Source organism: Onychomys torridus, chromosome 20 (genome assembly GCF_903995425.1).
Source record: "Onychomys torridus chromosome 20, mOncTor1.1, whole genome shotgun sequence".
In the NCBI taxonomy this organism is placed as follows: domain Eukaryota; kingdom Metazoa; phylum Chordata; class Mammalia; order Rodentia; family Cricetidae; genus Onychomys; species Onychomys torridus.
In genome coordinates this window covers 10,043,691-10,065,918 of record NC_050462.1, presented here as the reverse complement: position 1 = coordinate 10,065,918, position 22,228 = coordinate 10,043,691, and the positions used below count along the sequence as shown (strand labels likewise).

Below are 22,228 nucleotides of genomic sequence, written 5' to 3'. Positions count from 1 at the left end.
TGCGACATGAAGCCTGGACTGTTTCTGAGTGCTGTATGACTCTGAGGGAGGGACATGGGAGGTACTATTTCCTCAGCTGACAGCATGGCAGTCTTCTCTTTGATGTCACATCTGGTAGCATCACCTAGAACAGTCTGCTGCCAAGGACTGGCTTGGGGAAAGTGGATGTCAGTTCGTGAAAAAGAGGTCTTTAGCTGGCATGCAAGCTTTCCTCTTTCTTTCTGAGAGATTGTTCTGCCAGAGCAAAGCAGCACCATGGAGATGCTTTTGATGCCTCAGCTGAGCCTGTCTGAAAAAGATAGCCTGTTTATTTGGGTGGAGTGAGGAGGTAAGACAGAGGGAAACATTCAGTGCATTTCTAAAAAGGACTATTGGTGGGGTTTCAGAGGTGTATCACATGCATTCTTTCAGACTTTTGAGAGCAAGGATGGCTGATTAGAACTTGCTTGCTGAGGCACAAATGACACGCAGTTTGCATCTGTTACCTGAAAAGCCAATAAGTCAAGAGAGTCTGAGAAATTAGGGCAGAGAAAAGACATTTTGACCACATGAAGCCCATGCTCACGTGGGCTCTCCAGTTTCTATGATGTTGCCCAGAAGGTCTGATCAAGATCTAAAATATGCTTCATATCATTCTGTCTGGCATCAAGAGTAGGAGTTTAGGAACTAGGCATGGTGGCTTATGCCTATAATCCTAGTACTCAGGAGACTGAGGCAGGGGGACAGGGTTGAGCTCAAGGCCAGCTTCAGTGAAATGGTGAGTTCAAAGACAAACTAGGTTACATAAAAGACCCTGTCTAAAAAAAAATGAAGAAGAGAGAGGAAAAAAACAGGGTGACAATACTCCAAATAGCTGGCATTTCTGTTTAGGTATTTCACAGAGCTAGTTTTGGAAGCCTCCTTTGTGGGACAGGGTAAGTACCATGAACAGGTTGAGTCTGTCAAATATGTACATGGCATGCTTTCTACAATTGGCACACAGGATGGTTTAGCTGACGTGTGGACAGTGACATTTTAGTCTAACATCATGAGTTGCTGTTATGTCACAGCTCAGGGGCTGAGCATGTGCTTGGCATAGGTGAAGCCCTGGGTTCAACCCTTGGCACTCTTCCCCCCAAAATTTATAAGTTAAAGCATCTGTACTCCTTAGTGTCAGGGATATGTTTAGCAAAAAAACAACCAGAGACTGAGAAACTTTGCATCTCTTTCTCATTGCCCACGAGTCTTTAGGGTTTCAGTGATGGACTTCTCCTCAGAGCCGCTTTCAGAGTTCATTGCTCAGTAGCTCTCGGGCCTTGGAGAAGATGTCCCTCTGCCCTGGTCAGGGAATGCTGGTCACAGAGAGCAGAAGCTCAGTGAGAGTGACTCAGATTGACAGGAGGATTGCAGAAGACTCCAGATGAATCCTGTGAAAGTGAGGGGCAGAAAGCAGGTTGGCTGTGGAAGCGGGTGTGGATGTCCATCTTGGGGGTTGGGAACTGAGGTCCAGCATGCCCTCTCCCAAGGGAGGAAAGGCATCTTTGGGTAATTCTTGAGAAGAACATAGCCCCCGTGGGAGATGTAGACTGTTTTACCTCAGGGGAACTGGAAAGTTCTTTGCTAAGGTCTAGCTTGTGTGCCTCACAGGTTATCTCAGCTGCTTCTCCCAGTCTGCTCCAGTTTCCCATGTCTCCTCACAGACTATCTTCTGTTTTTTTTTTTTTGTTTTTTTTTTTTTTACCATGGCTTCTCTCTGTCCCCACAACCGAATCCTGTGATCCCATGGTTTGGCTCTCTCTTCTGGTGTCCATCAGCTGCCACGGCAGAAAGGAAGTATCCTATGGCTAGGGAAACAGAATGTCCTCAGAAGGAGGGTAAACAGGGAGACACATAACAGGACTCCTCGAGATCTTTTGCTAATCCTCATGGCCCTTATTGTAATGGAACAAAAAGGACTGTTTGTAAATCAATAAGATGGGCTGGAGAGATGGCTCAGTGGTTAAGAGCACTGGCTGCTCTTCTAGAGGTCCTGAGTTCAATTCCCAGCAACCACATGATGGCTCACAACCATCTGTAATAAAGTCTGGTGCCCTCTTCTGGCCTACAAGCATACATGCAGGCAGAACACCATACAAAATCAATCAATCAATCAATCAGTAAAATTATTTCTATTATCCAGAGGGCCTAGTCCAGTCCCATGGGGGCTCCACAGCCACCAGTCCACAGTTCATGGGCTTCCACTAGTGTGGCCGGTCATCTCTGTACATCCTCTCATCATGATCTTGATGTCCCTCACCTGCAGTCTCTCTCCTCTCTCTCATCAATTGGATTCCTGGATCTCTGTACTTCCTCCATCAGTCACTGGACAAAGGCTCTATGATGACAGCTAGGTTATTTGCTAGGCTGGTCACCAGAGTAGACTGGTCCAGGCACCCTCTGGACCACTGCCAGCAGACCAAGGTGGGGTCAACCTTGTGGATTCCTGACCCAGGCAGGGGATCGGGATCTGTCCCTGGTCTATGGGCAGGCTTCTGGAATCCGGTGCCTGTGGTGTGACACCTTGCACAGCCTTGGTGCAGTGGGAAGGGGCTTGGACCTGTCTAGGCTCAGTGTGCTGGACTCTGCTGACTCCCCATGGGAGACCTTGATTTGGGGGATGTGGGAATACAGGGTGACTTGGGAAAGAGGGCTGGGGGGGGGGTGTAGGGAGGAGGGGGGATCTGTGGATAGTATGTGGAGTGAGTAGAAAAATTTTTAATAAAGAAAAATGGGAATAAAAGATTATTTCTATTAAGCACCTATGTGAACTTCCTAGGATAATAATCATTACCACACCTTGCTGTCTTAAAACAACACACATTTATTCTCTCATAGTTGTGGGGAGACTAGAAGTCTGAAGCCAAAGGGTTGGCAGGACCTCATGTCTCTCTTATCTCTTGCAGAGAGTGTCTTCTTGACTTTGCCATCTCTGGTGGTGGCAGGAGCTCCCGGGCTGATGAATGAATCACCCTGTCACTGTCTTCATCCCCAGAGCCCCATCCCCAATGTGACTTCTCTTTGGACTTCCATTTCCCTGTCTCCCCCTTTTTAAGGACACTTGTCTTTGGATTAAAGGTTCAGCTGGATAATTCTGGATATCTCCTTTCACGACACTTGATCTTTTCACATTTGCAAAGACCTAGTTTCCAAATAAAGGATCATTTTCAGGTGGCAGGGCTTTGATATGGGTGGCTTTTTGGGAAGAGGAAGTGCTCTACCTCTAAGCTATAGTTCTCAGCATTTATTTTATTCTCCATTGTAGACAGGTTCTCACTAAGTTGCCCAGGCTAGCCTTGAATTCACTCTGTACTCCAAGTAGGTCTTGAGCCTGATCCCCCTGCTTCAGCCTCCCCAGTGGCTGTGACTACAGGCCTGTTCCAGCTGGTCCAACTGAGAGCAGCCCTCTTGATACAAATTTAAGTGTACAATGCATTATCATTGACTGTAGGTATAGTGTTGATCTCCAAAGCTTATTCACTGGCTTGAGGGAAATACTTTATCTATTGACTGATAATTCTCCATTTCTCTATTCCCGTCTCTGAAAAACCACTATCCCCCCCTTTAATTCTATTAATTTGGCTGTTTCAGATTCTTCATGTAGGTGGAATCATCCAGGATTTCTCTTTATATGTCTGGTTTGTTTCCCTTGACATCGTCTTCCAGTTCCATCCAGGCTGTCGGATATTACACAATATCCTCTTTCTGCTGAAAGTACAGCCACACTGTTCAGATTTATTTGTCAGTGGGTATCCAGGTTGTTTCCATATCTCAGATATTGTGAACCTGAGAGTACTGATACCTTTTGGATAAATACTCCAAGGCATAAATGTTGAGTCACATTTTTATCTTGGTTTTTAAGTTTGTGGGAAAATTCTATACTTTTTTTTTTTTTTTTTCTGAGACAGGGTTTCTCTGTAGCTTTGGAGGCTGTCCTGGAACTTGGTTGGTAGACCAGGCTGGCCTCGAACTCACAGAGATCCACCTGTCTCTGCCTCCTGAGTGCTGGGATTACAGGCGTGTGCCACCACCGCCCAGCTCTATACTGTTTTTTATGAGTGATTGCACCACCCCACATTTCCATCAGCAGCACAAAACATTCCAGTTTTTTCACATCCTCATCAATTCTCCTCTGCCTCCTCTTTCTATATGTACACACACACACACACACACACACACACACACACACACACCAGTGTAGGGATATATAAACCATCCTGACAAATATGATGAGATAATTTTATTTCCCTGAAGGTTAATGATATTTACCAATTCCCAATGGTTATCTGTATGGCTATTGACCATTTGCTTGTCTTCATCAGTAAAGTTTCTGTTCGAGTTGTTGTTTGGCCCTTATTATTCAGGGGGACTCAGGCAATGCTGAAAGTCACTTCTCAGTAGGTCTCTGGTTGGCAGGTATTTACAGACCAGAAACACCATCTTCTCAGAGAGAAAAGTGTGACAAGGAGGTGGTGTCATGAACCGTTCACAGCTGGATGAAGCCGGTAGAATTGAGACATACCTAGGCATGGTGGTGCATACCTGTAACCCCTGAAATCAGGCTGAGGCTGGGGGATCACAAGTTTGAGGCCAGCCTGAGTTACGTAATGAGACCCCATCTCAAAACAATGACAAAAAGAAGTATTTTTTTGTTTATTATTTATCCTGGGGATTAAATCTAGGGCCTCATACAGCAAGGTAGTCACTTTTACCACTGACCTATATCCCCAGCAAAATACATTTGATAATACAATGATAACTTTTTTTTCATTTTTGGGGATTGAGTGCTTTAACCACTAAAATCCATCTGTAGCTCTTAAAAATATTAAAAAGATGGAAAGAATAAAAGGACTTGAGAGACCTAAGAGTGTAGTTACTGTAGGTTGTCAGTCCGATGGCACTGACCCAATATATCACATGGTCACTCCGGAATGTGTTTCTTGTTTCCTTCACAAACTGTTTTATTTTCTCCTTAGCACACATGGCTATTTGGTATGTCACATTTTACACACGTGTGGATAGGTACTTACCTTTGTGCATTTCTTCCCTCTCACTAGAAGGTAAATGTGTAAGACCAGGGAGCCTTTGTTTCATATTCCCACTGCTGTGCCCCAAGTAGTCAAGACATCTTCCAGAAATATCCTCGGAAAAAGGAAGACCCCGCATGGTGTCACATGGTGACAAATGATATCAGTTGTCCCTTACAAACACAACTGCGTCTGCTTCTTGTTTTCAGACGGCGCAGTTTAACTGGGATCCAGAGACGGTGGGCCTTATCCATGGATCTTTCTTCTGGGGTTACATTGTGACACAGATTCCCGGTGGCTTCATTTCAAACAAGTTTGCTGCTAACCGGTAAGAATAGTGGACACGATGGGTACTGCCTATGCTATAATGGGGCCTTGTGCCTCTATTAAGTAAGTCTGTGTACTTGTTCTCAGAGTAGGGGTGCAGAGTGGAGAGCAGGAGCTGTGAAGGCAGATACAGTTCAGAGACACTGATCCCAAATGGCACTGGTTTTTGTTTGCTTTCCCCCCACACAATGCAATTTACCTTCTAGCTCACTAAGTGATTATGTGGTAAGAAGAATAATTATTTGTGACACAGGGAGGTGTTGTTGATCCCTCACTGGCTCAGTGAATTACCTCTACTGAACCACTTCCTACCCTTTTCTGGGTGAGTTTCCTCATCTGAGAAATGAAACAGTAGATTAAGTTGTGTTTTGGAGCAGTGGCGTTCTGTACTTTGTGTGTTTATGTCACCAGCACAGTAGGAGTGCTGTCATGTGAGCATTGAGGACTTCCCTTTACACCACAAGATGCTTGTGACATTCTAAAGGACTCAGCAGAGGTATGGGGTGCAGTCCCTCCAGAACAGAGTGAACCGTCTACAAAGGAAGTGAGTTCTCTGTCCCTACATGGTTTCCATGAGAAGAGTGTGTCCATCTCGGGGAGATGCCATAGACGGACTCATGGTCCAGGAAAAGAGTGGACCAAATATCCAGGTCCTTCCAGTATGTTTTTCATGAGACAATGCCTAAGTCAACTTCATGAAGTACATCAAATTTTGCAAGGCAGTTTCTTTTCAGTCTCTGAAATTACAACTTACATGGTTGTGAAATCAGGATAGTGATTTACCAATGGGAGTTTTATTTGAAAAAGAGAGGAACAAAAGAGAATATAACTAAAGAATAGAAAGACAATAAAACATCTAAATATATTGTCTATGAGAGTTAAGTATTGTTTTCCAAAACTGGTCTCATTTACATGAATGTATGTATGTAACTGTAGCCTGGGCTATAATATGATTGATATATATATATATGTATATATATCACATACATTTTGTGTGTGTGTGTGTGTGTGTGTGTGTGTGTGTGCATACAAGTGCAGGTGCATGTGTGTAGGGTCCAGAGGTTAATGTCGGGTGCCTTACTCAATCCGAACAATCTTATTTTCTTGAGACAGGGTCTCTCACTGAACCCAGAGCTAACTGATTCAACTAGACTATCTGGTCTGTAAGTTCCAGAAATTCTCCTGTCCTTATCTCTCCAGTGCTGGAGTTACAGGCTCACACTATGCTTGGCTTTTGATACAGATTCTGGGGGATTGAATTCGGGTCCTCATGCTTGTCTAGCAAGCACTTTACTGACTGAGGCACCATCTCCCAAACTTAATATGAAGTGTATTTTTAGGGGTCAAGGTCAAAATGCTTGAAAGCCACTGTCATAGGATATATATACATATGACTCTCTTTGCTTATGTTCTTGTCTAGTGGTTTTTTTTTTTTTTTTTACTCTCTATTGTTACTTGCTCATCATATTCTTTTAAAAAGTGATCAGGTATTGACTACTACTGATTCTTCATTGGTTACTTCATTGGTTACATTTCTGTCTCTGAAAGAAAACCACACATGTAAAGATTTCCTAGTAGTAAGAAAACACAAACATCATTGAAATATGTGAAGAGGGGCATCTGGGCATGTAGCTCAGTCAGTGGGTGCCGACCTAGTAGGCACGAAGCCCTAAGGTTAGTCCCAGCCCTGCATAAAATGGTATGGTAGCATACACCTGTAACCCCAGCATAGGAGGATCTCAAATTCATGGTCATCTTTAGCTAAATGTGAGTTCAAGGCTAGCCTGGGACGTGTGTGTGTGTGTGTGTGTGTGTGTGTGTGTGTGTGTGTGTGTTGGTAAGGTGGAGAGAGTAAGTTGCTCTCAGGAAATATGGAGTGAGACAAGTTCACAGCTTAGTCACAGGTCTCCAGCTCTTTCCTGGATTGTCAGTATCCTCTTCTGGTCCATGGAGAGCAGAGTGGGAAGCAGGAGGCACAGCCCCAAACACACAGAAGTCACAAATAGGAAGGGTCACTTGGATGAAACCGGGTTGGATGTAGGTCTATGAAATTCACCTTGGCACAGTCATCCTGTGGCCTTCTAGGGCCTCATGCAAGTTGGGCATCCCTGTGCTTCCAGGAATGTAACCACCAGACTTCCATGGACTGGAAGTTGAGAATCAAAGCAGCCCAGGGACTAGTTGGGGACATAGCAGATTCTAGTATACTGCCTATTTCTTTGAATTAATTTCTTTTAATTTCCATCGTGATTATTCATGAACCTCTAAGCTGTTTTCTGATGTTTGACGGAAGTACTGGAGCCACCGCCATCCTCCAATAATATAGTGCCTTGGTCCCCAGGGTCTTTGGAGCCGCCATCTTCCTGACGTCAGCTCTGAACATTTTCATCCCTTCTGCAGCCAGGGTGCACTATGGCTGTGTCATGTGTGTGAGGATTCTGCAGGGCCTGGTGGAGGTAGGACATACATTTTCTTTATGGTTTTCAGCCTTGCCAGCGAAAGCATGGCATTTTAGAATTTTCAGCTCTTGAAGAAAACCCCTTTTCTCAGCTTTTCAGGCTCTCTCTAGGAGCCCCTTTTTGCATTTTTGAAACCACAGCTTGGGTGTGCTGGGTACATTGTGATGTAAAACATCACATATGGGATATATGTCTACCAGCGGCAATTAAGAATGTAGTCAGGCTCCACGGTGCAGGCCTGTAATCTCAGTTACTGAAGGGGGTGAGGCAGGAGGATCTCAAGTTTCAAGCTTTCCCGGGGAACTTAGGGAGGCCCTGTTGCAAAGTAAGTCTTAAAAGTAGCTCAGGGTATATTGGTGATAGAACGCTTGTCTAGCATGTGCAAAGCCTCGTGCTCAGTCCCCGGTTACCCTCATTGAGAGTTTACTGAATCTCCAATACCACTTTAGTCCTGTTGGAAGGACATACACTGCACCTTCATAACTACAGATGTGGCAGAAAGAATATGAAATTCATAATTGCGAAGACCAAGGCTAAAACATGGTCTTAAGGCATCTGGGTCTCAGATTCTGTGCCCAGAAATGAGGAGACAACTGGCTGACTGTGGAAGTCACTTTCTACACCCATAGTCTTTAATAATATGACATACGGATATGACATCTCTCTGACTTTCCACCACAATAATATTTGAACTATATTTTTGAATGTCCAGATTGGTGTTATGAGTCAAATTTAGTTAAATTTAAAAATACTTTAACTAATTAAAATCTGTTTTGGGGTCAGTAACACAGCACCACAGACAGCAGGCGTTTATTTCTCATGGTTCTAGAGCATGGGAAGTTCAAGACCTGTGTTGCCAACATGCTCAGTGACTGATGAGGGCCTGCTTCCTGGGTCATAGACTGATAGTCATCTCTGTGTTCTTACATCAGGGGAGGTAAAAGTGCTGCCAGGGTCTCTCCTTTAAGGGCACTAATGCTATTCATGTGAACTTTTGGGCCCATGTTATTCCCAATGCTCATATTCAAACATTACCACACCGGGGATTAGATTTCAGCATAAAAACTTGAGAGGAACATCATAGGCTTTGTATTTGGCAATGCACACAAATCCTATTTTTGTATTGTAGCTGTGTGAAGAATCGGCATTTACATTCTAAGCACAGAAAGGAGTTGGAATAAAATTCAATCATCCCGTGTTTAACCTTTCTGCCAGGGAGTGACCTACCCAGCCTGCCATGGAATGTGGAGCAAGTGGGCGCCTCCCCTGGAGAGAAGCCGATTGGCCACAACTTCCTTTTGTGGTAAGTGTGTTAGAATCCTAAGTTGGCTCAGGAGTGCTTTTTGGCTTCAAGCAACTGAGAAGTCTGCACAGAATCTTCAAAAGAACCTATTTTCCCCACATGACAGAATGTGTGACATAGTTGCTGGTGTTGGGTCTAAAGTTCACTGAGCTGTCCCAGGTCCTGGAATGTTCAGTCCCTGGGACCCATAGGGTAGAAGGAGAGAACCAGCGTCCACAGGTTGTCCTCTGACCTCCACCCTGTGCCATGGCTTATGTATGCCGCTCATATGCACGTAAAATAAATAGATAAGAATATATTAAAATACTTTAAAGTGGAAGAGATGGGATCACCAAGTTCTGAACCCACCTTCATAATGAAGCAAAAATACAAGGTCTTATTCAAGGTTGCAATGATCTTCAGTCATGGAGCTGAGCTAAGACCGCTTGACTCACAATATGGAGCTTTCCTTACTACCCATTACTGTCATGTGCACATTGTCACCAAGAGACTTAGTTGTGGGCATTGCATTCCAGATGAAAAATGAAGTGGAGTCCATTTATCTTACCTGAAAGCAGACCAGAGATCCCCAAGTACTGACATGACTTCACTTCTTGGGTCTCTGAACTTTATATCACCAAGGTTCTCTCCTAAGCATGGCTGGGAGGAGTCAGTGTCCTGTCAGGTTTATCTCAGTACTGACCAGTGAGAGAAATGAGCGCCACCAACACAGTTATAAAGTACATTTATTTTTACAGAGGAAGGGGCCCAAGAAGGTCAAAGTACCTTAGTCCACAGAAGTTACAATATGGCCGGGCAGTCAGGATTAGAACTTAGGTATGTCTGGCTTATTTTTCTACAGACAGACCATTGTTGTTGCATTATAGGGCAGTTATAAAAATAAGTAAGTTTTTCCGAAACTGGTTTCAGCCTTAGAAAGAATCATTTACTATGAAAAAAGCTACCGTTATAATTATCATGTTTAGAATATGTTTTATTCAAATGTTCTTTGGAAGTGTTTTGTAAAAGTTTTATTTACTTTTACTTCTAATTGATTTTTGACTCTTTTAAAAAAGAGTTAAAATATATTATTGTATAAATGTTTTGCCTGCACATGTCTGTGAACCACATGTGTTCCCAGGGCCTGATTGGGCCCAAGAGGGGCACCAGATCCCCTGGAACTGGAGTTACTGAAGATTGTTAGCAGCCATGTGTGTGTTGTGGGAACCGAATGACCCTGGGTCCTCTGCAAGGGAAGAGAGTGCTTTTAATTGCTGAGTGATCTAGCTCTCTAGTCCCTGGTTTTTTGACTCTTAACTACTGGTTTTTATTTTTTGTTTGCATGTATGTGGGTAGGTGGTGGCATTGGTTGAGGTGGTGGTGGTGGTGTGTGTGTGTGCATGGGTACGTTCATGCGTGTGCACAAGCATATGCTATGGTACATATGCAAAAGTCGTCCCGCACTGCACCCCCCCCCCAAAAAAAAAAAACCTCTGGTGTCAGTCCTCACCTTACACCTTGTGTTCGAGAGGGTCTCTTGTTTTGTTACTGTGCATGCCAGGTTAGCAGGACTTCAGGCTTCCAGCCTCTCCTGCCTATGCCTCCCATCTTGGTGCAGGAACCCTGGGATTACAGGTGCTCACCACCATGCCAGTTCTACAAAGAGTTTTTTTTGGGGGGGTGTTGAATTCCGATCCTCATGTTTGTGCAGCATGTACTTTGCCCTCTGTGTCATCTCCCCAGGCCTGCTCCATTTTTTGAGGCAGAGTTTCACAGCTCCTTCGGACCTTGAATTCTTTTTTTTTTTTTTTTAATTTAAATTTTAAAAAGTACACATCAGCCATGGGTTCCCCTGTCCTCCCCCCTCCCGCACCCACCGCGACCTTCCCCCCAGCCCCTCCCCTCCATTCCCATGTCCTCCAGGATCAAGATTCCCCTGGGGATTCATTTAAACCTGGTGTATTCAGTACAGGCAGGTCCAGTCCCCTCCTTCCAGGCTGAGGAAAGTGTCCCTGTGTAAGCCCAAGGTTTCAAACAGCCAGCTCATGCACTAAGGACAGTCCAGGTCCCACAGCCTGGATGCCTCCCGAACAGTTCAAGCTATTCAATTGTCTCACTTATTCAGAGGGCCTGATCCAGCTGGGGGCTCCACAGCCTTTGGTTCATAATTCATGTGCTTCCATTCGTTTGGCTATTTGTCCCTGTGCTTTTTCCAATTTGGGCTCAACAATTCACGCTCTTACAGTCCCTCCTATTTCTCGACAATTGGACTCCTGGAGCTCCACCTGGGGCCTAGCTGAGGATCTCTGCATCCACTTCCATCAGTTATTGGATGAGAGTTCCAGCTCAACTGTTAGGGTGTTTGGCCATCTGATCACCAGACTAGGTCAGATCAGGCTTTCTCTCGACCATTGCCAGCAGTCTACAGAGGATGTATCATTGTGGATTTAAGGGGACCTCTCCAGCACTCTGCCTATTCCTGTTCTCATGTGGTCTTCATTTATCATTCCATGTTCTCCCTTTCTGTTCTTGATCCAGCTGGGATCTCCTGCTCCCCTTAGCTTTCTGTTCCCTCAAAACTTGCCCTTCATTACTCCCACTGTTGTCCAGGTTGTTCATGTCTCATCCATTTCTCTGTCATTGGGTGATCCCTGTGTCTTTCCTAGGGTCCCGTTTTCTAGGTAGCCTCCCTGGAGTTGTGTAGCAGTCTAGTCATCTTTGTTTTAACATCTAGTATTCTCCTATGAGTGAGTACATACCATGTTTGTCCTTCTGAGTCTGAGTTACCTCACTCAGGATAATTTTTTCTAGATCCATCCATTTGCCTGCAAACCTCATGATATCATTGTTTTTCTCTGCTGAGTAGTACTCCATTGTGTATATGTACCATATTTTCTTTATCCATTCTTCAGTTGAAGGGCATCTAGGTTGTTTCCAGGTTCTGGCTATTACAAACAATGCTGATATGAACATAGCTGAGCAAATGCCCTTGTGGTATGATTGAGCATTCCTTGGGTATATGACCAAGAGTGCTACAGCTGGGTCTTAGGGGAGATGGATTCCCAATTTTCTAAGTAAGCACCACATTGATTTCCATAGTGGCTATACAAGCTTGCATTCCCACCAGCAGTGGAGGAGAGTTCCCCTTGCTCCACATCCTCTCCAGCATAAGCTGTCTTCTGTGTTTTTGATCTTAGCCACTCTGACAGGTGTAAGGTGGTATCTCAGAGTCATTTTGATTTGCATTTCCCAGATAATTAGGGATGTTGAGCAATTCCTTAAATGTCTTCAGCCATTTGAACTTCCTCTGTTGAGAATTCTCTGTTTAGTTCTATAGCCCATTTCTTAATTGGACTGTTGGGCATTTTGATGTCTAATTTCTTGAGTTCTTTATATATATACTGGATATCAGCCCTCTGTCAGATGTGGGGTTGGTGAAGACCTTTTCCCATTCTGTAGGCTATCGCTTTGTCTTGTTGACTGTGTCCTTTGCTCTACAAAAGCTTCTCAGTTTCAACAAGACCTTGAATTCTTGATCCTTCTGTGTCCATCTGCAGAGATCTGGGACCCCATGGTGCCTCACCAAGCCCTGCTCTCTGGTTCTTTTTCTAAAAGGATGCAAAACATCCCATCCTCCCCATGACCTGGGGTTCATTTTCAACCACTGAGTGAAGACTGGGTCACTGAATGCCAGTTACTGCTACAGTCTGGGTAACCATTGGATTTTAGGTTCCTCACGGAAGGAGCTAAAGCCCCTTTCTTTGTAGAGCTGGTTTGTGAAATGTCTGAATTCCCATTTCATCATCTCCGTGAACCATTATTCTATCAGCATGACCCCACGTATGCGATTTTTTTTAATTCATAAAGAAGTCTTAAAGCTGTTCATTTTGTTTCTCTTTAAGTCTCCTTTGCATTTCCTTGCGTAGTGCAGCTGACTTTTTCAGTTAGGAGGATGGTTGGGTACATAAACAGCTATTCAAATTGTCTGTGGGAATTTGATCTGTGGAGGGTTTTGTGAGATGGGGTTCGGCTGTGTAGCCCAGGCTAGCCTTCCAGCCTCCAACTCATAACCCTCCTGCCTCTGCCTTCCTAGGGATGTGATTACAAGGTGCACACCAAAGCAATTGGATCTGGTTTTCAAATTATTTATTTATCCATTTGTTTGTTTGTTTATTATTTATTTATTTGTGTGAGTGTGTGTGTGTGTGTGTGTGTGTGTGTGTGTGTGTGCGAGTGCGTGCGCGCACATGTGTATGTGCACATGCCAAGGCATAAGTAGATGTTCTCTCCCTCTACCGTGTGGGACCAGGGGATTGAACTCAGGTCCTTAGGCTTGGTGGCAGGTGCCTTAACCTGTCCTGTCTACCCAATTCTTTCAAGCTATCATTCCTTTCCTAGAATAAGCTGATTTGAACTTCTTTACCAAGGGGAGAAATCAACCTTCCTCTCTATTAATACCATGTCCTTATTTTTTTTTTTTTTTGAAAATGATTTATGTTATGTGTATGGATGTTTTGTCTGTGTGTATGTTTATATGCCACATGCATGCCTGGCACCTATGGAGGCCCAGAGGTGGCAATGGATTACCTGAGACTGGGGTTATAGATGGCTGTGAGCTGCCATGCAGGTACTAGAAACAGAACCAGGGTTCTCTGGAAGAGTAGCCAATACATTAACCACTGATCTATCTCTCTAGCCCCATTAATTCTCTTTTTTATTGTCTCCTTATCTCCTTTATGTCATCATTGTTGCCATAAACTATCCCCCTGGAAGTTTGGTGGGAGATAGTATCGATGTCCCCTTTTTGTATCTAGTTTGAAAGAGTGCCTCGCTGAGAGGTCTTCAGCTTCTAGTCTATCCTCTTGATTGCCAGCATGCATCTCCACCCTACAAAAGTTGCAGCCAACCCCAGAAGATGTAAGACTGCCCACACGCTGTGGGTGGTGTGACCCTTGGCCTTATTTTCCATGACAGTTGATTGGCAAGACCTTTCATTTTGATTTGCCAGCAAAATGAGAGTGACTAGTAGCCGCTCCCCGTTCTCAGAGTGGCTTTATAGCCTTCAAAGGGCTGATTCAAAAATGGTTCGACTCAAGGAAGGATACCTGGTCAAGGTTGCAGGCCTTATTATGTTTCCCAGGTAAGGTGTGGCTTTCTTTCAGAGAACAGTCGAGGGGAAATGTCATCAAAAAGAAACTTAAGCTTGAGGTCAATCCATTCTTAGTCTTAAAAGATACTGGAGAGACTAGAAAACACGAGGTCATGGCCATTGTTGTAGCGTTGAGGAAACTGGGGGAAAGAGTTGAAGTGAAATTAACATGGCTAGTGAGAACAGAACTCAGGAGTTCCTCGACTCCTGCATGGCTTCGGCTCCTCTCCATGGCACACTGCTCCCTGAGGGCCTCACCTATCCTCACAGTGAGTACATGGTGCTAATGTCCTCTCTGCTCTCTAGGGTAGCCTGAGGGCTGGAGAGCTCACTGGGAATGAGCCCAAGGGCTGTAAGTGAGGGGCAGAAGAAGGTGGTGGAGCTGTGACTGAAGAGGATGCAGAGTTTGATAGACAGGGAAGGCAGCTTGGGTCAGTTACAGTCTTTCCAATGAAAGAATGCTCCTTTCTTTCTTTCTTTCTTTCTTTCTTTCTTTCTTTCTTTCTTTCTTTCTTTCTTTTTTTGTTTTTTTTTTTTGAGATGGGGTTTCTTCGTTTAGTTTTGATGCCTGTCCTGGATCTCACTCTGTAGACCAGGCTGGCCTCAAATTCACAGAGATCCACCTGGCTCTGCCTCCCTAGTGCTGGGATTAAAGACATGCACTACCACTGCCTGGCCGAAAGAATGCTTCTTACAGTAGAGGATTGTTGGCATTTGATGGTGAAGAAGGCAAGACTAGAAAACCACAGAGGCAGGACGGTAGTGTCGCACGTCTTTAATCCCAACATATGGGAGGCAGAGGCAGGTGGATTTCTGTGAGTTTGAGGCCAGCCTGGGCTACAGGTGAGTTCCAGGACAGCCAGGGATACACAGGGAAACCCTGTCTCAAAGAAAAGAAAGAAAGAAAGAAAGAAAGAAAGAAAGAAAGAAAGAAAGAAAGAAAGAAGGAAGGAAGGAAGGAAAGAAAGGAAGGAAGGAAGGAAGGAAAAAAGAAAAAAGAAAAGAAAGAAGGAAGGAAAGAAAAAGAAGGGAAAATAAAAACCACAGAGTAAGGCTTTCTCTGGGTTCTTACACCCCTGTCACCAATGGCAACTCACATTTCTCCAGCCCCATAAAGTGGGGGATAATATTTGTGTCTCCCTCATCAGTTTGGAAGAAGCTGAATAAAAATTATGGGCTCAGGATGCTTGGCCCACTACTTAGCATACAGCATGCGCAGTAGCTGCTTATTCTTTCTGACTCCGTCTCAAGGACACCTTTGCATCATGCAGACTTCACCCTACTGCTCCCTGGGGCAGAAGACTACTCTGCACACCCCCCCCCACACACATACATGCACACACACCCCACACACACAGAGTGAAAGAAACAGAGAAAGATGGAGATAGAGAGAAAGAAAGGAAGCAGAGAGGTTTCTTTGCTATTGTATGTTCTGGAGTGCTTGCTTTATTGCTGTGAAGAATTCTGAGGTTTAAAATCAATGTGCCTTAGAGCTGGGGTTGTAGCTCACTTGAGAGAGAGCTTTCCTGTTTGTAGGAAGACCTGGGTTATGATCCCGGTACCACCTAGGGACAGATGTGGTGACACAGCCTATAAAGCCAGCAACTGGTAGGTGGAGGCAGGAAGCTCAGTAAATAGTTCAAAGCCTAACCGAGGCTACCAAATAGCCTGTTTCAAAACATGTGCTTTGTTATTCTGTACATAATAAAAGCAGTGGCCGTTGGTATCAATGGGACCATTTCCATTTACAGAGCAGCCTGACACCACAGTGTAGATAACATCAAGAGGCGGAGCCTGTCATTCCTATCTTATCTTTGAAGGAATCTTTCTACCTCCTCAGATCTCGAAGTCACATGCCAGGTCCCAGGCTGCCCCTGTCTTAGATCAAGTCCAGTTTAGGCAGGAGCGGTATTTTCCTATTTCCCTGGAGCATCACCCACTTCCTAAAGATCTTGCTTGGTGTTGGATTTAGGAAGTGAACTTTCCTTTCATGCTACTCACTTTTCTTAAGGAAAAGCTTCTTTTTTGTGGGGTGGGGAGGATTTCAGAGAGGAATTCCTTTACTGAGTTTGCGGGGTTCTAGTTTCCCTACAACATCCAGGGAGACCAGATGACCGACCGCTTCCAGTCCCCACAGCAAGACAGACGTCCTCATACAAGCACACACAGTTCAGAATTCACGAAGTAAGAAATGTCAAAGGACGAAAATCACTGAAGCCTACGTTTAAAGATCCCAGCTGGCTTTCTTTTCTGGAATCATCAGCACTTCAACCCATGAAACAGAATGATTGTTGCAAAAGGGACAAGCAGGAGAGGTTGGCTCATGGGCACAGAAGGGCTGACATGGGGCAGGAACTAAGAACAAGAAGCAGATTGGCTATTTCAGTGATTTTCCGTACATTGCCGTAGGGCAGAGAAGTAACAGAGAAGTAACCAGTTAGTATCAGGTGACCCCTTTAATATGAGGATCAAGGCAGAGATACTCAGAAGTCTGTTGTCACACCTGTGGAAACTAGTCTGTCATTTTTCCTGGTTTCTTAAAACAAAAATCTGATAGATAGTTTGGCTTTGCCTTGGTGATATAGAACCCTGAAGCTAGTGACTCCATTTCGATTTTTAGTCTGGTCTGTTGGGGCCAGTGTAAGAATCTCCATCATCTAAAACACTGGTCTTCTGTAAGTTTTATTCAATAGACATGATCTTTAAAATGTACCCATTTAGGAAGTGGATGGAGAGAAAAGTCCTCCTGGCAGCCTGGAATCTTCCTCAGTGGTGTGTGTGTGTGTGTGTGTGTGTGTGTGTGTGTGTGTGTGTGTGTGTGTGTTCTTTTATTTTTGAAAAGGCTATGAAAGCATCTAGGTGGGGTCCTGGGAGCTCTGAAAACAGGCTCCACATTCCCGTTCTTTCCATCTTTAGCACCCAGCACTATGCCTGGCTGTATTAATTTTTTATTTAATTTTATTAATTTATAAATTTTTAAATTTATTCATTTTCTTATCCTTTTCTCATCTCCGGATTCTGTTTGCTTGTGGCATTCTAAACTGTGGTGGCCAAGCAAACTTTGTCTTCTCCTTGGATGTGTCTCCCAGTAAAGTTACAAAGATCATCCTGAAGACGTTCCTCTCCTGGACACTCTGTTTTAAGGCCTGCTCAGAGGCTGGGGTATAGCTCTGTTGCAGAGATGTGGCCTTAGTCTCCTGCACACTAACAACAGCAGTAATGTTCCCTGGGAACCCCTGACTGTTGTCTTGGAGCTGTCTGACGCGGACTTCACCACACACGCTCTGCCAGGGCTGACCAGGCTTGGACGATGATTGGTCAGTGAACCTCAATCTTTTCTGCTTCCAGGTTCCTACGCTGGGGCAGTGGTGGCTATGCCCCTTGCTGGGGTATTGGTGCAGTACATTGGCTGGGCCTCTGTCTTTTACATTTACGGTGAGTGATTGGTTTCATGGGGTGACACAGATAGATATATTTTACTATAGTAGGGTATAGTTAAGGGTTTGCTCTGTGAAAATAGAAATGCAAAGGGAAGCTCATTATACAGTTGGGAAGCCTGCTTGTGATCAATTTAATACTTATATTAAACTTGGCATTTAAAAGAAGCAGAATAGTGCCTTCCTTTAAGTCTCAATCAAACAAGATAAAAACCACCAAGATGCTTCTCAATGAACACATATTATCAGAACAATGAGCAACTAGAGAGATGGAAGCCAATGAGGCGGCACCACTGAGCCTCTTGTCTTTTATCTGCAGGTATGTTCGGGATTATTTGGTACATATTTTGGCTGCTGCAGGCGTATGAGTGCCCAGCAGCTCACCCGACGATATCCAATGCGGAAAAGACGTACATAGAGACAAGCATAGGAGAAGGAGCCAACTTGGCCAGTCCGAGCGTAAGTGCAGATGGAAGGGGAAGTCCACTCTCATCCCCACATGTGTTTCTCTCCATGACTGTGTTACCTTCTGGGGCAGGGGTGGTGGTGGGGAGGTCCCTGCAAACACTATGGCTGGCAGAGGAATGGTCCACAAAAGGCAAGAAGGAAATCCAGTTCAGCACTTTGAACCAGACATTGCTGGTTCAAACTTCTAGAGTCTGACACTGGGCAGCTTGTTTTAGACATATTTAAGTACAGTACAATTTTGGAAAAAAGTTTCCTGGTAACAATTATCTTTTTAAAAAATAAGATCTTTATTGGCAGGTAATTCACATAGTATACAATTTTCCTGTTTGCACAATTTAGTCCAGCATCCTCATAGGCCCATGACACCATCACCACTTCCTGAATAATTATCTTAATACCATGTGTACAATAAAGTTTAAGGTATGATTACATGGGAACTCTTTTGCAAAGTACATGTGACCTCTACCATGAAGATGGGTTCTTTGGCTTAAGAGACTCAGATCTGGTATGGTCTCAGTCATATAGATAGTGTAGAGGTCACCAGGCTATAAAGTACATGTGACCTCTTCTTCCATAAGGATGGGTTCTATTAAATGAGAAGCAATGCTTAAGGTAAATGTCTAGGGAGGGAGGGTCTGTGATAAGCATAGTAGTCCGGGAGATTTGGGTGATGCCTGTCCCTATAGATAGCACAGATAACCAGGTTATTAATCACATCCACTCCCAGCCTTCTGGATGGAAAACAGATATACACATCCCTTCTGTTGAAGAAACAAGCCTGTGTTCCTAACATTTCTGGTTTTCCCTGTTCTTATCTGTGAACACAAGGACCTCAGTGCTCTGTACACCGTCTTACAGAACTAAGATGTCAGCGTCTTCACTCAAAAGCTCATGGTCTTTTTTTCACTCCCTAGAAATTCAACACACCATGGAAAAGGTTCTTCACATCCTTGCCTGTCTACGCGATCATTGTGGCCAACTTCTGCAGAAGCTGGACCTTCTATTTGCTCTTAATAAGTCAGCCTGCTTACTTTGAAGAGGTCTTTGGATTTGCAATCAGTAAGGTAAACAAACAGATGCTTCCAATGCTCTTGAACTTCAACTATCTTGATTCAATCGAGAATAACTTTACATCATAAAATAATTAAAATGGCTATCATTCACAAAGTTCTGCAACACGTAGCATCCCAGAGGTCAGACAAGCAGTCTGACTATTTAATTTCTTTTTAGTAAGGATCAAAGATGTATTAATCTGGGCTGGAGAGATGGCTCAGAGGTTAAGAGCACTGACTGCTCTTCCAGAGGTCCTGAGTTCAATTCCCAGCAACCACATAGTGGCTCACAACCATCTGTAATGAGATCTGGTGCCCTCTTCTGGCCTGCAGTCATACATGCTATATACATAATAAATAAATAAATTTAAAGATGTATTAATCTGTGTTTAAATGACGGTGCCTCTATCTAAACTCAGGGTGCTTCTGAAGCTAATGCACTGAATATTAGTTCAAAGGTAAAAGTATTTAATGGAGTGGGTTTTTCTCTTCCTAAACTACTCATGGGCTAGCGAGATGGCTCGGCAGGTAAAGGTACTCATGGTCAAGTCTGAATACTTGGGTTTGGTCCCCAAGGACTCAGGTGGTAGAAAGAATGAATCAATTCCTGGAAGTTGTCCTCTGACCTCAGTAATGTGTGCTATGACCGGACCTCTTACCCCAAATAAATAAAAGCAACAAACTGCTCAATGGGTAGCAGAAAGAACATTGAGGCTGATGTTTCAGACCAGTCCTTTTTTCATAATGGTAAATGTAGCAGTTATGGTTGCTTGGGATAGTTTAGAAAGAAGTTCCTTCAGTGTCTCCAGCCATCATCATTAGGTCGCCCATGTTTCAGGGAGGTTTTGATAGTGAAACAATATAATCATCACAAAACAATAAAGCTTCCTTTTGTCAAGAGAAAGAGCTGCATAGGTAGATGTCTGACTTGTTCAGGTGCTATCAAGCAGAGACTGGAAGAACCAGCAGAGTCGTGTGATGGTGGATATCAAGTATGTTTTTCCTCCACTAGGGCCTTGTTCTAGACACGGCGGTGGGGAGGATGCTTGTGATGAGTAAGACTTGTCTCTGGCTCTATGGAACTTTCAGTTAGGTGGGAAGACAGTTGGTCCATACACAGGATCATCACCTCATTCGTTCTTAATGATTATGAAGTTCAAACCTCTTGAGATGCCACATTAGATGGTTAAAGTTGGTAATGGCTGTGGGGCTGTGTACTGGGGGTGAGCAGGGACTTGTGAAGATCTCTCAGAGGAATTTAAGTTGGGTTTTTGTTTCTTTTCTTTCTAGGTGGGTCTCTTGTCAGCTGTCCCACACATGGTAATGACCATTGTGGTGCCTATCGGAGGACAACTGGCGGATTATTTAAGAAGCAGGAAGATTTTAACCACAACCGCTGTCAGAAAGATTATGAATTGTGGAGGTACCGTGCTGAGGGGCTCAAGTGGTTTCTGTAGATTAGAGCAAACAGAATTGCAGAGCCAGTTTTAGAGCCAGCCCATTGTCTCCCATCCAAGTACTAAATCAACTCAAGCCCGGGTAGCTTCTGAGACTGGGCTCCATCAGGCTCAGTCAGGCTGAGCCTAGACATTGTAATGGATCTTAAAGACCTCTGAGTCCATTTCCTTGTAGATAGCTGAGTGTTGTCTGCCATATCCCTGCAATGTTGCCATGTGGCCATGTAGCCAGTACAATCTGGGGTTAGGAAAACTTAGTTGGTGGCTGATGGATCAGGACACACTTAAAACCCAAGAAACACTTCTTCCTTCTATTCTGATTATGTATCTGCTTGCTATTTATCTTTCCCACACATCCTTCCACTTATTATTTGCTTACATAGTTTACTTCCTTTTCTTCTTCTTCCTCTTCTCCTTCTTCTTCTTCTCCTTCTCCTCCTCCTCTTTCTCCTTCTTCTTCTTCTTCTTCTTCTTCTTCTTCTTCTTCTTCTTCTTCTTCTTCTTCTTCTTCTTCTTCTTCTTCCTCTTCTTCTTCAACTTATGTGTACATATATGTTTGGGTAAAACAAAGGATATCACATAAAAAGTCAACAAAACTAGTCACGGACCTCTACAATGTTTATAACGATTCACTTTTCAACCTCTCCATTTTTTTTCTGAGCTCATCTAGTTTGCTTTTAGAGTGTGCACTCTCAAACACTTTCAGTGCTATGCACTAAGGTAGGTACAAGTTTTCTCAATAGAGGAAGCAGTGGGTCAAGGTTCATGGTGGTAGAATTGGGGCAGAGGGATGCAGCTACAGGTTAAGAATCAAGAACAGACTCTAGAAGCCAGAGGCGGGAACAGATTCACCCCTAGAGTCTTCAAAATGAACACAGCTTTGCTGACAGCTTGCTTTTATCTCAGAATGGCCCACTTAGGACTCCTGACTGACAGAATTGTGTGATAATATATGTTGTCTTGAGTTGTTAGCCTTATGGCCATTTGTTACATCAGCAACTGGAAGCTGAGAAAATAGCAGGTATCTCACTCCTCTGTCTCATTCCTCACCAGCTCATCATCATCCTGGACAGATGTGAACATATCTTGTGTCTGTGATGCTGTTCACTAACATTCTCTTCACTGTGAGTTCTGCTCACATTCTTTTTTTTATCCCACTAGTCTCTACCAGTCATCAAGAGTTTAGATATGAATGACCTCAAAGGATGATGTGTTGAAGATCTGGTCCCCAGCTTGCAGCACCCTTGAGAAGTGATTGGATCATGAAGCATGAGTAGGCCAATCTACAGATGAATAAATGAGATTTTCTTCTTCTTCTTCTGAGTATAGTATTCTTTTCAGTGTTTTCCACATGTTAACATGATTGTCATATTGCCATGTTTGTGTTTACCTTGGTATCTTCAGATTTCTCTATCAACTAAAATTGCTTTGCTGGATATAGCAAGCTTGGTTGTAAGTTATTTTCAGGGCTTGGAACATTATCTGATGCTCTCCTGGATTTTAGGTTTGATGGCAAGAAATCTAATGTTCTGATAAGCTTCCATTTGTAGGCAAG

The 22,228-nt window shown here is 43.9% G+C and overlaps 1 protein-coding gene across 2 annotated transcripts in view; it reads left to right on the top strand.

Annotated features, from left to right (window-relative positions):
- The window catches only part of Slc17a8 (solute carrier family 17 member 8), a 47,085-nt gene that overhangs the window by 12,808 nt on the left and 12,049 nt on the right, over window positions 1–22,228 (top strand). The window contains exons 3-9 of one of the 2 annotated variants that reach the window (XM_036170107.1): window positions 5,252–5,370; window positions 7,711–7,825; window positions 9,044–9,131; window positions 17,608–17,694; window positions 18,016–18,155; window positions 19,079–19,228; window positions 20,507–20,639. In XM_036170107.1, the coding sequence (XP_036026000.1) occupies window positions 5,252–5,370; window positions 7,711–7,825; window positions 9,044–9,131; window positions 17,608–17,694; window positions 18,016–18,155; window positions 19,079–19,228; window positions 20,507–20,639 (832 nt within the window). The remainder of the gene's footprint in view (window positions 1–5,251; window positions 5,371–7,710; window positions 7,826–9,043; window positions 9,132–17,607; window positions 17,695–18,015; window positions 18,156–19,078; window positions 19,229–20,506; window positions 20,640–22,228) is intronic. The other variant, XM_036170109.1, reaches the window with a different exon arrangement.